Here is a 17,483-nt window from a genome sequence, read left to right as displayed (position 1 = left end):
TTTTCATCCCAATTTAATACAATTCAGGTAAGAATCTACATCGACTTCCTTTGCAAACTGTCTTTTTTTATTATCTGCCTTTTAAAAAATATACTGAATAAACATATTTTCCTATTTTAGTTGCAACTGTTCAAAATCTAAAGATTTTTAGCTTCAAATAACTTGATTTGGTTTTGAGTTTACCAACTTTAGTTTTCTTAATAGTACGTCTGTAGCATCAGACGTAAAGCTGATGTTGGTTACGTTTTACTAATGGTCACTAAATGCTGCCTGCTAAACAAAGCAATACAATAAGAGCACCATATGTTCATTTATAAGTGTGAGAAGAAACTATAAATCAAAACATTTTACTGACAGTCATTGTGTTATTTGTAGCAGCTTGTAGTGTGCTGGTAGTCAGTCTCAGTCTGAATGTTGTTACAAAAAAAATCAATAAATCAGTTTGGAAATCAGGGAATAACTTCTCAGCAGCTTCCTGTTCTCTTTCAATCTGGGGATAATTTAAGAACAGCTATGCTAACTGTTGGGTGCAGTTTTTTATATTTGTATTGTTTTATGTTGTAGAGTTTAGGGGAAAGTTTCATCTCTTTCTGCAGTCCTGCTACATTTCCATGTTTGTCCCTGAACCTCATTAGCAGCGGTGCAGCAGGAGTCACCTTCCTGCTGGTGATGACCTCATTCCTGCAGTTTTCTGTAGCACCAGTCGTTTGGGTCATGCTTTAGCTTTACATCTCAACAGCAGCACCGTGCTGCACTGGGAGCGTGGAATTATTGTATGCATTTTCTCTTAATAATATGGACAGAAATGAGTTTGTTTCTACAATGGTTTCTTTGAAGGTTACCTTCACATAACGAGAAAAGTCAAAGACCTCAAAGATTTCTCCTAGATTGCTACAATGTGCAGAAACTATTAGTTTTTAATGAATCAGTTTGATTTCTAAGTGGTGTATAAACTGCAACCACATGTAAAGAGCGACATTCAGGCTGTTGTACACGGTGAATATCTGATAAATAAATGCTTACATGCACATTACGTCAGTGTGTGGAAAGCTGGGTTTAGTAGAAACTTTCCTACTTTCAGTTATAATGCATAACTATGGCAACAATGTGCCAGGAGCAGATTAGCATCTCAAAAGCGCAAATACATGAACTTTGACCCCAAAGGAGTTGAACCAGAGGCTTCATGGATGCAGAGCAGAACCAGGGAATGGAGAAAAGCACAAAGTTCAAACAGTCTATTGATCATGCCATCCTTTGTCTCTCAGCTTTCTAACCATACGGCTGGACAGGGACAGAGAAACAGCAGAAGCAGAAGAGGCGGATTAACAGCTAGCCAACAACTGATGATGTCATCCAGATCATGTTACTGTGAAATATCTCTGCTGTCTGGAAATGGAGCTGTTAGCATGTCATAACGGTCATATAGCAACAGCCTTCAGTCAGAAGCCTTTTCAGATTCACTGCAAGACTGACTGCTACTGGAGATCCTTTCAACCCACAGGATTACCATCAACAGCGATGCTAAAGATACTGGGATGATATGAGTTACATCTCATTTCCCTTTGGGATTAGAATAGTATTTCTGAATTTAACTGCCTTCAAAACACCAGGTGTAATTTTTTTGTAACAGAATTACTGAAATAGATTATTTTTTTAGTCAAATTCTTATTTTTCAATGTACCAGTACAGGTTAGGTTTGCATTAAACATGGAAATAAATCGACACCAACACAAAAGCAACATCCTCTAATCCAGTTTAATTTCCTCAGCAGAAAAAAAAATAAGTGGAACATGATCAAATTAAGAGGGAAATAAAATAGGACAGAATTATGTTCTTGCTTTATACATTTAACTAAATATGCCACTCTATGCTAGGGTGTAAGTAACTCAAACTGATATACGGTTAAATAATTTTCTTCTTTAAAAAGGTACAGAAAGATAATCTTTTTTTTCCTGTTTCTCATCAACACTCAAAGAAAGAAAAACGCATGGAAATGAGAACCAGTCAGAACTTCTCCAGAACCCTCTCACACGTTGCTGCGTCGCCGTGGGAGACGGGAGAGGCGAAGGAGGGAAGAAATAATCCGGTTGTGCCGAGGGTTAGCATAGTAAAGTGGTGATGGACAGGTTTTCAACCCGCCACGCTGTAGAAGCTCCAGTTCTGCTTCGTGCTTCTTAGTTAATCCTACAACAAAACGTACAGCCCAGCATTACCCATGATGCATTGTGGGTACTGCTGCACCGTGCGGTTATTCCAAGCCTGTTTTTAACAGATTGCAACTTCAAACCTTTGCACGCACACTGGTGCCGAATGCCCAAATTAAGAACGAAGAGGAGGAAGAAAATGTCTGCAATGCCACAAACGGATACATGTTAGAAGAGTCTCTGAAGAACAGATGGAAAAACTGAACAATATGCACAGCACAAAGTCCGAACAGGCAGGCTGCAGAGGCCCAGTCAGAACCAACCACCAAATTCAACAATTCACCTCGTTTCTGCAGCCAAAACCACCTGAAGCATCATTAAAACACAGAATCAGATTAAATCTGAAACAGCTCAGCCAATCACAGCTGGTTGCTGTCATCCAGGTTCAAGCTGTTTTTTTTAATCCTGGTTTTCTCTGATGAAAAGAAAGCTCAGAAGCAGAAAAGGTGACTTATGCTAAAAAAAAAATATAAACATGAAATAAGATGCTAATTATTACATTCCAAACAGCTTCCTGCAGTCCCAAACACAGAACGAAGGAACTGCAGAATGATTTCAGTTCACTTCAGCACTAATGAACTCCAGATGCAGTTTTGGTGTCGAACACTTTCAGTGAAAACAAAATGAAGTTGCGACGCCGTCTGTGTACCACTCAGCGGGAGAAGAGGATCTGCTACAGGGTTGATCTGTCGGACTCCGTCCTTTAGTGTTTTTTTCCTCATTAATATTAATATTTATGATTTAGTCCAGGTGAGCCGAGGCAGGGACTGGCTGGGAGAAACAGAACGCATCACCGTCACGGCACCCAACGCCATGCGGTGGCGCTGTGACGCTGCGCGTGGACCGAAACGTCATGGAAGGAACAGAAGAAGAAGAAATGAGGAAGAGGAAGGTGGGTTACAGGTTTTACACTCCAACCCCCTGATGGCGACCTGAGGAGCGGCCGCGGGGCGGAGCCTGACCCCCCGCCGCGGCCGAGTCATGGAGGACAGGAAGAAGAGATGAAAGCAGGCCGAGCGGCGGAACCGTTCGACCGGACTTCCTGTGATGGAGAGAGAAACGGAGAGAAGAGGAGGAAACCATGGCGATGAGTCTGACTGGGTCCATCCTCTCCAGGAGGGGAGGGTGGGGTTAAGGCTGTGTGTGTGTGTGTGTGTGTGTGTGTGTGTGAACATGCTGAGCGGGGCCTGGAACAGAGCAGATGCTCCAGCACCGAGCTTAGATCCACGTTTATTGGGTCAGATGCAGGACGCCCTGCCCACCGGCCCCTCCCCTCCCCACCCCGTCTTCCTCCTCCTCTTCCTCCTCTGTAAGTGCCTGGTCTGTGGAGCGGGACGGCCGATCAGGAGCACTCCTCCCCGATGCGTTGGCATGAGCGGCCCACCTTGCGGTCCAGCTTCACCATCTTGAGCACGGCCTCCTCGCGCCCGCGGCCCAGATGGTCGAACAGGCAGTCGTGCTGCTCAGGTAGACGGTGCAGCATGCAGAACACGTAGCCTGGAGGAAACACGGAGCGCAGTGAGGCGGGAACGCCGCAAACGCTCAGAACGTTCCATGTTTTGTCACATAGACTCAGTTCTGCATGTTTAGGTTTTAACAAATGAAAAGATGAAAACTGTAGCGTTCATTTTAGTAATCAAGTATGATATCATCGAGTATATTATTGTGACAATTCAGCAAATTTTACACAATATTAGAAATGTATGAGGAAGTGCAAATATATAAATTTAATTCCATTTTTAAATGGAATACAATAAAAATGATATGACCAAAAAGGCTATTCGCCTTAAAGGATGAATCTGCAGCTAAAACTTTCAAACATGTGAAAAGCTCAGCCTTTTACCAATATAGTTTAGGCTGATCTGCTGACTCTTGTCAATTAAATGATTAATAATTTTAGACCAAAATAAGCTTAATGGGAGATTTTTTTCCACAGGATTTAAACCAGGTGAAGCTAAAAGTGAGGTTTTTTTTTATTGCATTTTAGGCATAAAATGTTTATTTTCTTACTTTAAAAATGAAGTAAATTCTTTTTCCTCTGCATGTTCTAATATATTTCTAATACTGCTTAAAAAAGGCTTCACTGGGTAAATGAAAAATCAGCAGAATGTGCTTTTTTCAGTCAGATTACTCGATTAATCTTGAGAATAATTAAGTGAATGAATTGTGTTTTATGGTCAGTGCTTCGTTTGTGTTGGGGTTCTGCAGAACTCACCACAGCGACATGAGCCCAGCTCCTGCTGCACCAGCTCTAGTTTGGTTTGGCAGCGGTAGCAGCGCCGGCGGTTCTTCTGTTTGGGCGTCCCGCGGCTCTCCTCGCCGTTCCCCTCCTTCTCTTCTGTGCGCGGCCGTTTCTCCGGCGTGGCCTCGCTCTCTGGGCTGGAGGCTGCAAACACAACCGGCAGGGTTACGTGAGTGGAGCTGGAAGTGGGGCAGCTCACGCAGGGCGGCGGGCAGGGAGGGGGCGGACGCCTACCTGATTCACGTGGGCGTTTTGTGGGTGTGCAGAGTGTGCCTTGGGCTGTTTCTGTGGACGTCACGCCTGCAGATGGACAGTCACAGGATGAGAGATGCATACAGAGAAATGACCTGCTTCCACTGCCAACAGCCTGCTGGAGGGGAAACAACAACATAATGATGAAAACTCGAGGTTTAACTGGTATGAAGGCAGAAGAGGCTACCTTCAGAGACCTGAGGATTCTGGTTGGACATGAAGCAGGAAACGAAGAACAACTCTTCATCACGTTACAGATCTGGATCAATGTTCTCACCTGATGCAGTACAACTTGTCCTAAAGATGCATTAAAGGGCCAGTCTGGACTGTAGAGTGCCCTCTGCTGTGAGCTTCAGATTTATTCCCACCCCTGCCTTACATATGTCCCATTGCCTAGCAACCATGACAGGATTAAGCAAGATGGTAAAAATCCAGCTCGAAATATTGAGGATCTTTATTTAATCTTTTCTAACTAATCAAATAATTTAAAAGTTTAAAAAATGATAAGCAACATGTCTATGTAAAAGCCTAACACAACTGATTCATGCTTTTAATTTGTGCATCGCTAAATTAGTAGAAGTAAATGTTTATTTCTACAGCATCTTTCAGACATATAGCTCGCAAAATGTTTCACAAAGGCAAAATGCAGGAATGAATGAATGAATGAATGAATTTGGACACACACGCGAAGTGTTTTCTGAATGATTTGCAGAGACAGATCTGATGAAGTGATGATCTGACCATCTCTATGTTCTCACAGAAAGCAAATGCAACTAAAATTTATTTTTTTGTCCATGCGCGACTTTTTCATGGCCGTCTGAACAGCTCAATTCTGATCTTTTCATCCCCCCGAAAAAATCCGATTTGAGCTCCTTTTATATGTGGTACTAAATCAGACATGCAGCTGATTATTTGCAAAAAATATTACATTTCAGCAAAAAATCTGAGTAGAGCCTCCAGACCAGCTGAACGACTTCTTCCTGTGATTTCTACCATCAGCCTCTCACAGTTTAGCTTTTGAAGCTAATGTTACATGAACCCCAAACGCATCAATCGCTAAATGAACGTTAAGCAGAATAAATTCTGACTTGTTAAGGTAAACTCAGATTAGCTGTTAGGGGACAGACATTTTGCTGCTGAAGCAGCCGTCTCTCTGAACTCTGCATGTCTGAACCCGGCTTCATGCTGGGACTTTAACTGAACTCTTTCTGTGAAAATGCTTCAAAGACTGGGAGCTGCTCCACCTAGTGTCCAGACAGAGTTTTACATTCAGACCAGCCGTGCTCTGTAGCTCTGCACTCTCCACAAACATCATCAGGTCCAGTCTTCCTTCCTTCATCACCAAGTCGTCAGCTTCGTTTTAGACACCAACGTTTCATTCACCTCTGAAGTTACTTTTGTAACTTCTACATTATCTAGTTTTAGGACTTGAAGCCTTAAAAACAGCTTGTTCAAACAGGTGAACAGGGTAACCATGACGACGTTTACCTTCTGTCCGGCTGGAGAACATGGCGGCTGACTCTGCGGCTGACGGCGGCTCCGAGCCGGGCGGCAGCGACAACGATAGTGACTCGCTACTGCTACTGCTACTGCTGCTGTCGCTGCTGAACACGGATGATTGGCTACTCCCGGGACTTTGGATTGGCTTGGAGGCGAGGTCGTCCTCTGGCTGCTTCTTCTGGACATCTGGACGCAGAGATGGAGGGGAAAAGCGTCACCACACTGCAATCTCAACTGTTAATGAGCCGCATTTATCCTGCCATGAAAAATTATTTATGCAGTAATAAAAAAAATGTGTAAGAAGAAATTTGCACAACCGTTCATGCAGCTTGCATGCCTTTACTTCTCCCTGCTGGAGAGAAAGGGTTAAATCTTCAGATCATTTGCTCTCAAGTCTAAGGCGACTTTCCTCATGCTGACCTTTGACCCAGTAGACTTGAACCTTATTGACTCAGCAGCATCTGAAGATCTCATATTAGATTCTTAAATAAAATCAGAATTTAAAAAAAGCCGCAAATAAAATCTAATTACCTAAACCAAACAAACATTCCTGATACCTGAATGATTCATTAACTGACTGATATGCAGCAGAAAAACTGATCATGTTTGGAAAACATTCAATATCTCTAGACAATTTTCAGTTCACATATTTGCCACTAAATATTTATTTAGTTCACTTTTTAATTTACCAGTTCCACGTCTTTTAGGATATTTGGTATTAACCTATTGGTAAATAAAACCAGTTAACTACAGATAATCTGAGAAAGTGATCAGATTTAATTGATCTTCAGTTTCATTGGAAAGATGAAAACTCAAAAACCTGATATTTTACTGATCAGTGAATGCCTCATATCATTTAAAGTCACCTAGGAGACAGGAACAACTCTCTTAAGTGCAGACGTTGTTACTGAGTGAAGAAGATTAAAAGTTACACATTTTCAATTCAGGAAACAACACTATTTGTGTTTTTGCCCTTTCAAATCAAACTTTATGTTTTACAACATAACACTTTAATAGCCAATTATTATTAATCATTGATTATGTCACGTTCGACACTCTAGACATTTCAAAATGAATTAATAAAGTGAGTGAAAGGATATGCAGGCAAATCTGCTTTTCTGCAACACGATGTCAACTATCTTGATAGAATTTTCCTATAAACATTTTCTAAAAACAACAAATGTTGTGAAAAGCAGCAATTTCAACATCTGGCCCAATGGGGGGAAACCAGCTCAGTCTGGCAACCCTGGAGGAAACATGGAAGAAACTGTTTAAAAGGAAACAAGTCAGGACATGTCTGCAGTTCATTCAGGCTTCAACAGAGAGTTTAGTAGATAACAGGAAGGCTGTTTGCAATAAAGATTGATTTATTATTTAAGGTTTAAAGATTTGTTCTGAAATGAGTTAAGACAAGGGAATATCCATAGATGCTGTCGTTTTAATAATGCTACCATGCTAACAGTGACGGTGTTGCTGGTTTAAGAAGCTAATGAATGTTTAAAACGTTGACTTCATAATTCTGTTTTCATCGTATGTCAGCAATTCAAACATGACATAACTCATTGATACTGACCAGTGCATCTCTACACTCCAGCTTAGATTTTCAGGTGGAAAAAAATAGTTTTCCTCATTTCCAAGTAACTTCCAGGCTGGTAGAAAAGCCCTGTGGTCACCTTGGAAACCAGAGCTTGGCCTCAGACTCTCCTGAAGCCTGCAGGTATTGTTTCCAGCCTGGCTGCTGAAGCTCAGAGTGGATGCTGGTCTGCAACAACCCACTTCTGCTTGGCTCCACACTGGTGTGTATTGGGTCTATTCTGAGCAGCGGCGCTGTCTCTGGTGGGAGCCTCAGAGTCGGGCCCTTAGGTCCTCTGTCTGCAGTACCCACTGGTTGCCATGGCCACAGACAGGGCTGCAGTGCATCCTCCATCCATCCGCCACAGCCAGACTAGAGAAAACTTCATGCATTTCTTAGCATGTTTAAACTTTAACTGGGGCTTTTCTCTGTCCAGGAAATGAGAGAAAATCTAAAAACAACCTTCTAACCGGAGAAACCCAGAAACCACAGGAGGAGTCCGGTACTTTTCAAACCAGTTTTAAAATTATCTACATGAGTCACATTTCATTATCAAGGAAATATTTTCAGCTTTTCTTCAATCAACTGATCTATGACTCAACCTCTTCCTTCAGTGACTTTTGCTTAGCTGGAATGGCTGTGGGTTGGGATGACAGAAACAAGAGTTTAAAACGGGAATCTGTCGTTTCATCAGCTCTGCTGCGGCCGTAACACGGGATCTGAACGCAGCGGCGCAGCGAACCGATGCAACGCACCCAACATGCAACCCACCCAACATGCAACTCACCCAACATGCAACTCACCCAACATGCAACTCACCCGCCGCATTCAGGGATTTGAATCTCTGCAGTAAATTGTGGCGACTGTAGTTAAGCAACAAGTGTTCATGCCAACCGCTGGAGAGAAACTAAACTCCAAACAAACACGTCCAAGAAGGAACTAACTAGTTTTATTTTAGATGTTAAATTATTCTGTATATTTACATTAAACTCTTACAGTTGAGAAGGTTTTGAAGCAAATATTAGTATTCAACAGAAATATCTTAATGTAATCAGGTCCACTCCATGCAAAAAAGCAGGAGAAAGCTTGAGGACAGTATCATTTACATGGAGGTTATTTTTATCTCAACAGTTTTTACTGATTTCAGTTTGAAGAGAAAGATTAAACATAACAAAGGTTTGAGGAAGAGAAACCAACATTTTCTGTGCAGCTTGGGGCGACTGCAACATCAACAGATTGATTCAGGAACTGCTTCATGTCAGTAAAACATGAAGGCCCCGCCCAGATAAGGATGTTTACAAGTGGCCAAAAAAACACTGCTTTTACTCCTCCACACCTGTAGGTGGTGCTAAACTTGGAGTATGGTAGTATAGCAGACAGCACAGAATGAGTGGAGGCTTTAGTCTGGAGAGATGGTGAAGTTGAACGTCTTCTCTGTCTCACATTGGAGTATAAAACTGTTGTTACGTTTGACAGGGTGTCCAAACTTTTAGACAAAATCTTCAACTCAAAAGTAGTCTTACCAGAAAAGTATAATTTTCAAAACACTAAAATTATTTTTTTCCCCTTTTCAACATTAAACTAGGCATAAACTATTTTAATTAAACAAATAAAGAAATCAATCATTTTGTAGAAACTTCAAAAGTTTTTTGCACGTTTTCCTTGTTAAAATTAAGGAAACCAGTTTGCTTATTATTCTGGGCTCAACTGAAGAAAACTGAGAAATTATTTTGTAAGTTCTCAATAATAATAAACAGGTTCTGGACCAGTCTTCATTTGGAAGCACTTGCTTTATTTAGCCAAGTTCAGAAACTGAAATTAAAAGCAAATTTGTTTCTTTAAAGTTTGTAGATTTGGTCCTATTTAGCATGAAACTGGAAACGAAGGCATAGAGCTTGGAAAATATGATCACTTTGTGTCAGCAAAAATGTTGGCAAGTAGATTCTAAAAGTAATAGTTTTGTTCTAATTTATTTAAACATATTCTTGAATTGTAGTCGATGGGCCACACAAGATCAGTGTAGGGCCAACAAATGGCCCCCAAGCCTCACTTTGAACATCCTTGGGTAACGAAACTTTGTTTTGTAAATATATTAAAAGTTCTTGTGTGGCGAGGCCTAAGAAAGCCCGCATAACAAGTCGACCTTACTGACAGGAAGGAGAAAATATAAGATACTAATTAAGTTAAATTCATTATTTTTTATGAGAAATTGTTTTTCCAGCCTACAAACTGTACTTCTTAGATCTGCTTTACAGTTTCCTGCCACCTGCTGTTCTCTACCATTACTGTACTGAAACAGTTACCAAGTAATAAAATGCAAGAACAATCTGGAACAAATAAAGCTGTTAGAAAGACTCACCAGCAAAACATTTGGAGCATAAGTTCATGGTTTTACTGGACCTGTAAGAACAGATAAAACAGTAACAGTTATTCAACAGCTCAGACGTCCAGAGTCTGTTTAAGAATGTGGAAAAGCTAAATTACACACTAAAGTTATGGTCATTTTTAATATGTTCATTCACAACAGGATAATAAATGGGACTAAATAAATACCTTCCTCTTTCATAAATGCCAGTGAGATTAAGCCCATTTTCAACATCTCAGATGACAGTTATCTCACATCCTGAGTGAAATATAACAGCTTTCATAACCTCGACAGCCAGGAAGCTTTATTTATATCAATAATATTTTGGAAACTGCTCCTTTGAGTCCCAGTCAAGGAAAGACAAACAGAAACACATAACTGCTGTTATACCAGATATTCATATGGCTGGATTCAACTAATTATGTCACAGTTATTGTTGCTTCATTTCAATCCACTGGCTGGCTGCTTTAATGAAGACAATGTGTGAAAACAGATGTAAATGTTCACCTTCTACGCGTTTTCAGTTGATGTCCCGACTGAACTATGAATCAGCATTAAAAGCTCTGATGTCAAGAACAAGATGGCTGTTCTTAGAAGAACATCTGCTCTGTTCTGGTTTTCCTCCAATGTTGAACCTTCATCTGCTTCCGTCCCGTTCTGGACACCTCGTTAGTCTCCATGACAACACTGAGGCGTTTCTGTCACCTGTCGCTCTTGTCGATGGGACACAAACTAAAACTTCATGGGATTTTCCCATCATTGTTCTTCCAACAGGAGTTTTGGTACTATTGCTGCAGGACGAGTAGGAAAACATTTCTGCTCTTTAACAGGGTGATGATTGTTTTATTTCAATATTTGTTTCACTAAGATTAAAATCTGACGCAAACTTGGCCTGAGAGGCTTCGCCAGTAAAATTCAGCCTGGAATGAAAACAATTTAAAACACTCCGTCGTCGTCTTCACACCTTGGAGTTCCTATTTTGAGACAACATAGTTAAAGTTTTTACCCATAAATCTATTTTATTTGTTGAAATTAAACCAAAGTTCACACAAATACATTTTGTTTCAATAGAAATACTGGAATCAGAAGCTCAGACTTAAAACGAAAGGTGAAATTTTAAATCGGGATTTGTGGATTTTTTTAAATCAATCTTTCATCTAGAACTAGTTATAAGAAAAAAAAATGCAAAAAATCCCAGATACACTTTCAATAAAATTATTTAAGTTACAAAAACAGATCAACAGCACTGACTCATAACACTGGTTACAATGATCACACAGATTATCTTTACTTAGATTCAACAATAGTAAAATACACATATCAGGTACATGTTCAAACTGTCCAGGAGAAGATAGGAAGTGACAATATTTCAAAACACTTTTAAAATCAAGATACAAGGTAGGAAATTGAGAAGGAAGCCAACACTAATGTTTATGGATTTTTAATGCCTTAAATGCTAAATTAAAGCAATCACTGAGAATGACTTGGTTTTAAAAAAATATCTCAAAATGTGATTTTCATGAGCTACAACAGGAACAGAGAGAAATCGGTCCATTTAGAAGCTGAAAGCTGTTCAACAGGATCTAAAATTAAACAGTTTTTTTTTTTTTTTTTGAGGGACAATGTTAAAGGTTAACATCCATTCCTGTAAGGAAGGTCCTGTTCAGAGCTGAGTGCAGCCAGAAGGTTTGGTGGGTCAGGCCAGCCTGCGGCTCCAGGCAGGTGTTGTTCTGAGTGGAGGCAGCCAGAGTCATTAACACTCAACGGTACCATCTGGGTCACCTGACATTGACAGGTGGGCTCCGGTTTGCCAACTACACCCAGAATACTGGGGTGGCTGCTTCCCAAATGACAAGTCATGTGACAGAACATGGGAGTATCTTCCTGTCTGGAGGTGGCCTCCATTAATCAGGGATAAAACGGTGTGTGTGCCTAGTAATGAAACAGAGATAAGCTGAGAACACTCTGTTTCTATCTAGTGTTACAATGAGTTGTATAATGGTGGAGAGAAACAAACTGACAGTCGTTTGTGTCGCTGTTGAATAGATTAAAGATCATATGAAGTCATTTCTCCTATGGGGCAACACAGCAGACATGAGTGAATCACATCCGGTATGCAACACACATCCACTAGTTTGACAAGACCGACTGTAAAAACGGTTGAAAATGCTTAAAGGCTTTTTTGAATGAAGGAATTGTTTACAATATATGCAAAAGCACCTGTTAATAGTTTTATTTTTATTTCTTTTGAAGGATTAAGGACAAAATGGCACGTTTAAAAGAAACCTGCTGGCAATAAATCATTCTCTCTCTCGGGTACGTCATCTCCTGGCTTCACGAACGGATTTAAAACACCATCTTTGTAAAGCGAAAAACAAAACCCAGCACCGGAATTAGATTTATCCATCATGTATCCATACATGTAATTAAATTTAGTTGTTTTAAAAGCGATAACCTGTATTTATTAGCCAACTTCCCAACCCCCCACCCTCGGCCTGCTCGACAGAACAACAACAATGGGTTTGAACCCGCTGAGAACATTTCATCCGGATTTACTTTTCGGTTATAGATAGAGGGTTTAATCTAGTTTATACCGGCTCAAACACTTACCCCCAAAATCCGCAGGGACACCGGGGAGGTAGAGAGGAAGCTTTGCTCCGTTCACTTGTGTCTCCCATGACTTCCAACAACCCCCAAAAAAGCCCCAATATGGAAACGCAAGGCCGGGGATGAGTCCGGGGCCTGGTCCTTAAACGAGGAAAACGGTTCAACAACCAAAAGAAACAAAACAAGACAAAGGAAGAATGTTGGCTTCCGTTAAAGTCCACAATCCGAGGAGGAAGGGCGGTGAAGGTGATCCGTTTCGGCCGTTGGGAAGAACAAACGGCTCGGTTTGAAGTGGAATAATTGAACGGTACTCAAAGCAATCAGCTGGACATTCGGACGTTTCGATCGGCGAGCGGAATGAGAAATGGGGGGGAGTCCCGGTGCTTTACACCGCACCGAAAAACGGGAAATGACCACCAGCCGTCCGGAGAAACAGATAAAACACAATTATGGCGACGTTAAATACGTGGGAGGGTGAGATAAAAGAAAGAAAAAATAAATAGACCAAGGCCTTCCCCTCACAGCGGCTCCGGACCACCCCCATTCACACGTCGCTGGTACGTTGCGTTAGGCCGGAAACGCGTCCATCAAACCAGAAATGTCAATATTGACCGAAGACACAAAAGCAGAATCAAGCAAGAAACTGAAAATTACACGATAAAAACCAAATTGAGCAGGAAATAAATGAAAATATTTTACTTTTTTTTTATGCAGCTGACGCCAAATAAGGCGAGACTGTGAAAAGGTCGGCCTAGTGGCGATTATTGGCTTTGCTGTAATCTGTTTACCTGTGTAAAACTCAGAAAGTTTTAATCAACTAAATCAAACTAATTTAACATCAAGATATTTTAAAAATAAGAGTTTGATGTGTTTTGTGTGGTTAAGTGAGTTAAACTATAAAAAAAAGTTTTAAAAAGGTTTTTAAAATCCATTTTAAAATTTATTCTGCAAAAACCAAGGAGAAAGATGGAAGATACAATGGAATATCAAACTTTTTTCACGTGAAACTACTCCATTGAATTTAGGTGGAAATATAGATGATGTCACTGAACCTTCATGTTGCCAAAGATAGAAAGAAATGGTAGACAATGCATTTCCTTACAGCCATTTGTAAATGTGTTACTAACTTCACTTTGCACAAGTAGGATTTCAGGATTGTTGATGCATCCGAAACTTTCACCCATGTTTTCAGTCGCCTTCAGCCAACACTTGCAACACAGGACCCATGGAAGTAGGGGATGGGCAGACATCTGGAGGTTTCACAATGGATCCACGCTAGTCATAATGATGCAGGATTCCTCTGGGTAAAAAGTGGGACCCATGTGGGTCCAAAATGTGCTGCACAATTTAAAAAAAAGAAAGAAAAACTGTTCTGATACCCATTTGAAAGAAAAAGCCACAGTGAGCCATTCAAGTTTCAAAATCAAAGATTATTAAAAGTTTAATGACAACAACCTCTCATTAGGTAACATCAACGTTGTCTAATGAGCTAACAGAGCATTAGTGCCTAAAGCATGATGAACACATAGTAACTAATCAATCAGCACAGCTTGTTCTGTAACAGAAGCTTTGAGGACTCAGGAGATCGAGGTCACTGCATCGCCTGTATGAAAGACGTCACCTACAGCAGCTAACGGCTAACAGCAGCTTTCCACACGGGCACAGCAGTGGGACCCCTTCACAGAAATCACAACCAGCATTGTCAGTTGATCTCCAAAAATTAAAAATCACATTATGGAGAAGCAGTTTGTAGAATGATGAGTGCAGAAACACAACCAGCTTCACTGATCAAAAGTAATATATGCAAAAAGCTAAACTAGGAAAATTCATAAAACTATGGGAAATCATCTCTACCGTAACATAAACAGCCCTATTTTGTTTAGTTGCTGAGGAAGACTTTAACCAGCTAATCAATCTTATACACTGCAAAGAGGAGGCAGAAAGAGAGAAAACTGCGCTAGTTATTTCTCATAATACAACACTGAACAAATCTAATAAGATTTCTTTAAACTCAAAAGTGCAAAACTTCAATGCACACAAGAAAAAAATAAACACAGAACAGCTTATTTAAATAAAACTTCAAACAGAAAATCCTACAACATCCCCCAGAAACCACTAGGAGTTTAAATTAATTGTTCTTACAAATAGAGAGACAACCAATCAGAACTCTAGAGCTGTAATTCAGTCAGATAATCCAATCTGCAAACTTTATTTCTGTGTCCTAAAATAAAGTGCAAACAGCAGCTGCTTATATTTCCAACTCTTCACATCAGGCAGCCCTAGTGCATACATTAATTTGGTCCGAGCTTCTGAGCCCTGATTTATGCAAACTTAAACCCCAATTATTTATACTAAGCAACTTAAATGCTTATAACATTCATCTATGGTGTGAATTCTTATCAAAAGTGGCACCAGATATCAGCATTTGCCTCGTTTAGGGTACGAAAGCCTGATATTCAAATTCTCAGTTATTACTCAATATGTAAATGCATAACACGATTAAGTTTTATTTGCACCTAAAAAGCAACAAGATGCTTTTACTTCCCTGCTCTGGTGGGTTTGTCTAAGAATGAGCTTTCAACTTTAAAAAATATATGATTGAAACTCTGTTATGTTTATGGTAAGAAAAGTCAGTTGGATCTGTTTTTTTAAGACAAATTCCTAAAAAATAGCTTGATAAGGATTTAATCCTTTGTTGTTCTTCAAAGGTATTAGTATGAATTTATCAAATTCACATAGCTGTTCCCTTCCCTACCTGGTCTGACTGCTTCTTTTAGTAGTACAGCATAATCATGTCAGCGTTTGCCTCGTCGTTGAAGAAAAAAATAATAAATCGGACTTCAAGATTCTGAAAGGATAAAAAGTACCTTCATAAAATGTACGTGTACATTTAAACCACGTTTCAGTCAGAAAACTGGGAAGACAGAAGATATAAATAAAGTATGAAGCCACAGATACACAGATCTCTACTGCTGCACACATGACAGAGGGATGATGGACTGGAACAACGAGACAATGGACCTTAGCAGCATCGGAGCAGTGCAGTCTGGATGGTGAAAGCTGTGCAAAATGGCATTTGGAGGTCTGAGAGCTTTTAATGGTGGGACTGTGAGGAAGAGGATGGAGAGGAGGAGGAAGGCTGGGTGGGCATCAGGCTGTGTGTGCGTGAAGGTCGCTGGAGTCGCTGCTGCTGGTTGGCAGAACCAGAATCAAACAAATCCAAAAGCGGACTGCCCTCGGTGACCTTCATGTCCAGCTGTGCGGGACACTCGAAGTGGACGCAGTGGAAAACCTGCAGACACGTTCAGACAGAGGACAAAACACAGCAAACATCCTGAGATCTAGTTCAGATTTAAACGATCTGCACTGGCAGCAGAGACACCAGGCACAGGGAGAACAGGATAATTCTCTAAAATGTTAAGAAAGCAGATTTTTAACTGCTCAGGTACCTCGTTAGCAGTGTTATGGGTCCCAACGATGCGGACGAAGGAAGCAGGCTGATTCTCAAACTTCAAAGTCTGCCATGATCTGCAACAAATGTTAAAACAAATAAGTTTTACACTGTCCTACTTCAGGATTGAGTCAACAGATCACAAATGTTTTCTTTCATTTATATTTGCAGAAAACGATCCAGTTCAGGAAAAACCCAGAAAAATCTGGTGTGCTTAAAACACACCAGAAAATAAAAAAGTGATGCGTGACCAGAAAACCTCTAATGGTTGCAGTTTGGGAGGAAATGACATCACTACAACATTCTACTGAAGAACCCTGTTTGTTAGGTTTAGCATGATTCTAGTTTCTCATTTAGAAATAAAAAACAATGTAACCTAGTTGGCAATCAAACATGGCACAATTCTGTAGAGACGCCCTCTACTGGTGGTACTATAGAGGTGCATGCTACTGAGAGCGTTATGAGTCTTTGTAGTACTGCATACAAGGACCTTGCCTAAGGTCCTTGGCCCAATTTCAAGGCATTAAATTGCAAAGTCATTTTTAGGTCATACTTCATGTGCATACATTTTTTATAACAACTGAAGGTAACATAGTTACTTGATTGCTCTATAAAATGGCACTGTGTGCCTGGAAAATACATGACACCGCCCCTTTAAATAACTTCAACAACAAGAAAAAAAGTTCAAACAAATAATTTTAGACAGTAAATATCTGCATTTTAGAAGAAAATTTTGTGCCATTATGAGAAACTTAATTTTTATGCAGCGATTCAATCTGTATTCTTACATTTACTCGCTCTTTGTTTAATTGTTTAACATTACATTAAAAGGTTAAATCCATGACAGCTTCAGATAAAACCGAGTCCTGCTGATGTTTAGCAGGATTTGGAGCATTAAGAATGAGAAGTTCCTCACTGGCAGGAAACTCTGGTGCAGTCGACCACCTTCGTCCACTGCTGCTGATTGGTGGAAACTTCAATGTAGTAACTATAGGAACGCTCGTCACAGTCCCAGAGGAGCAGCCTGGAGCAACACAGGGAAACATAATCAGTAAAGTCAGATTTACTTTAACATACAGAATGAAATGAAATGTGAGCTCAAAGTCTGTAATACAGATTATTAATATCACTCACTCCTCAGTTTACACTGCTAATATTAAGACAAGACATGAGGAGGCAGTGAACAATACCTAGTTTTATGAATCACTTGTATTTCCTCAAAATCTCAAAAAAAAAAAAAAAAAAAAAAACCCTTAACCTGATTTCTTTTATTAAAAAAAAAAAAAAAA

At 40.2% G+C, this 17,483-nt stretch overlaps 2 protein-coding genes across 3 annotated transcripts in view; both read right to left on the bottom strand.

The window, feature by feature from the left end:
* Nucleotides 1-2,640: 2,640 nt before the first annotated feature.
* On the bottom strand, nt 2,641-13,293 carry zfand3 (zinc finger, AN1-type domain 3). 2 transcript variants are annotated; one of them, XM_015034011.1, is made up of 7 exons: nt 12,747-12,779; nt 10,131-10,171; nt 6,516-6,550; nt 6,187-6,384; nt 4,681-4,746; nt 4,420-4,590; nt 2,641-3,701 (listed from the first exon to the last, which is right to left on the bottom strand). In XM_015034011.1, exons 3-7 carry the CDS (start codon nt 6,520-6,522, stop codon nt 3,547-3,549), a joined length of 597 nt encoding a protein of 198 aa, XP_014889497.1. In that variant the 5' UTR covers nt 6,523-6,550; nt 10,131-10,171; nt 12,747-12,779; the 3' UTR covers nt 2,641-3,546. The 2 variants fall into 2 exon arrangements, with proteins under 2 accessions (XP_014889497.1, XP_014889496.1); XM_015034010.1 differs by lacking the exon at nt 6,516-6,550 and having other exon boundaries at nt 12,747-13,293.
* Nucleotides 13,294-14,152: 859 nt separating this feature from the next.
* btbd9 (BTB (POZ) domain containing 9) overlaps nt 14,153-17,483 on the bottom strand; it is an 11,579-nt gene continuing 8,248 nt past the window's right edge. The window contains exons 9-11 of the mRNA XM_015034005.1: nt 17,111-17,218; nt 16,193-16,271; nt 14,153-16,035 (exon numbers count right to left, since the gene is read on the bottom strand). Coding sequence (XP_014889491.1) covers nt 15,838-16,035; nt 16,193-16,271; nt 17,111-17,218 — 385 coding nt within the window. The 3' untranslated portion in view covers nt 14,153-15,837. The remainder of the gene's footprint in view (nt 16,036-16,192; nt 16,272-17,110; nt 17,219-17,483) is intronic.

This window comes from Poecilia latipinna, unplaced genomic scaffold (genome assembly GCF_001443285.1).
Source record: "Poecilia latipinna isolate Pla-1442-1.1 unplaced genomic scaffold, P_latipinna-1.0 Scaffold284, whole genome shotgun sequence".
NCBI classification, from domain to species: domain Eukaryota; kingdom Metazoa; phylum Chordata; class Actinopteri; order Cyprinodontiformes; family Poeciliidae; genus Poecilia; species Poecilia latipinna.
The sequence above is the reverse complement of the archived record's forward strand: the minus strand, read 5'-3'. Positions and strand labels throughout refer to the sequence as shown.

Coding starts and splice junctions, on each gene's coding strand:
- zfand3 (XM_015034010.1), bottom strand. CDS start 12,814: ATGGGAGACACAAGTGAACGGAGCAAAGCTTCCTCTCTACCTCCCCGG. Junction 4,747..6,186: donor GTTCTCCAGCCGGACAGAAG/GTAAACGTCGTC, acceptor GTCCATCTGCAG/GCGTGACGTCCACAGAAACA. Junction 4,591..4,680: donor AAAACGCCCACGTGAATCAG/GTAGGCGTCCGC, acceptor TTGTGTTTGCAG/CCTCCAGCCCAGAGAGCGAG.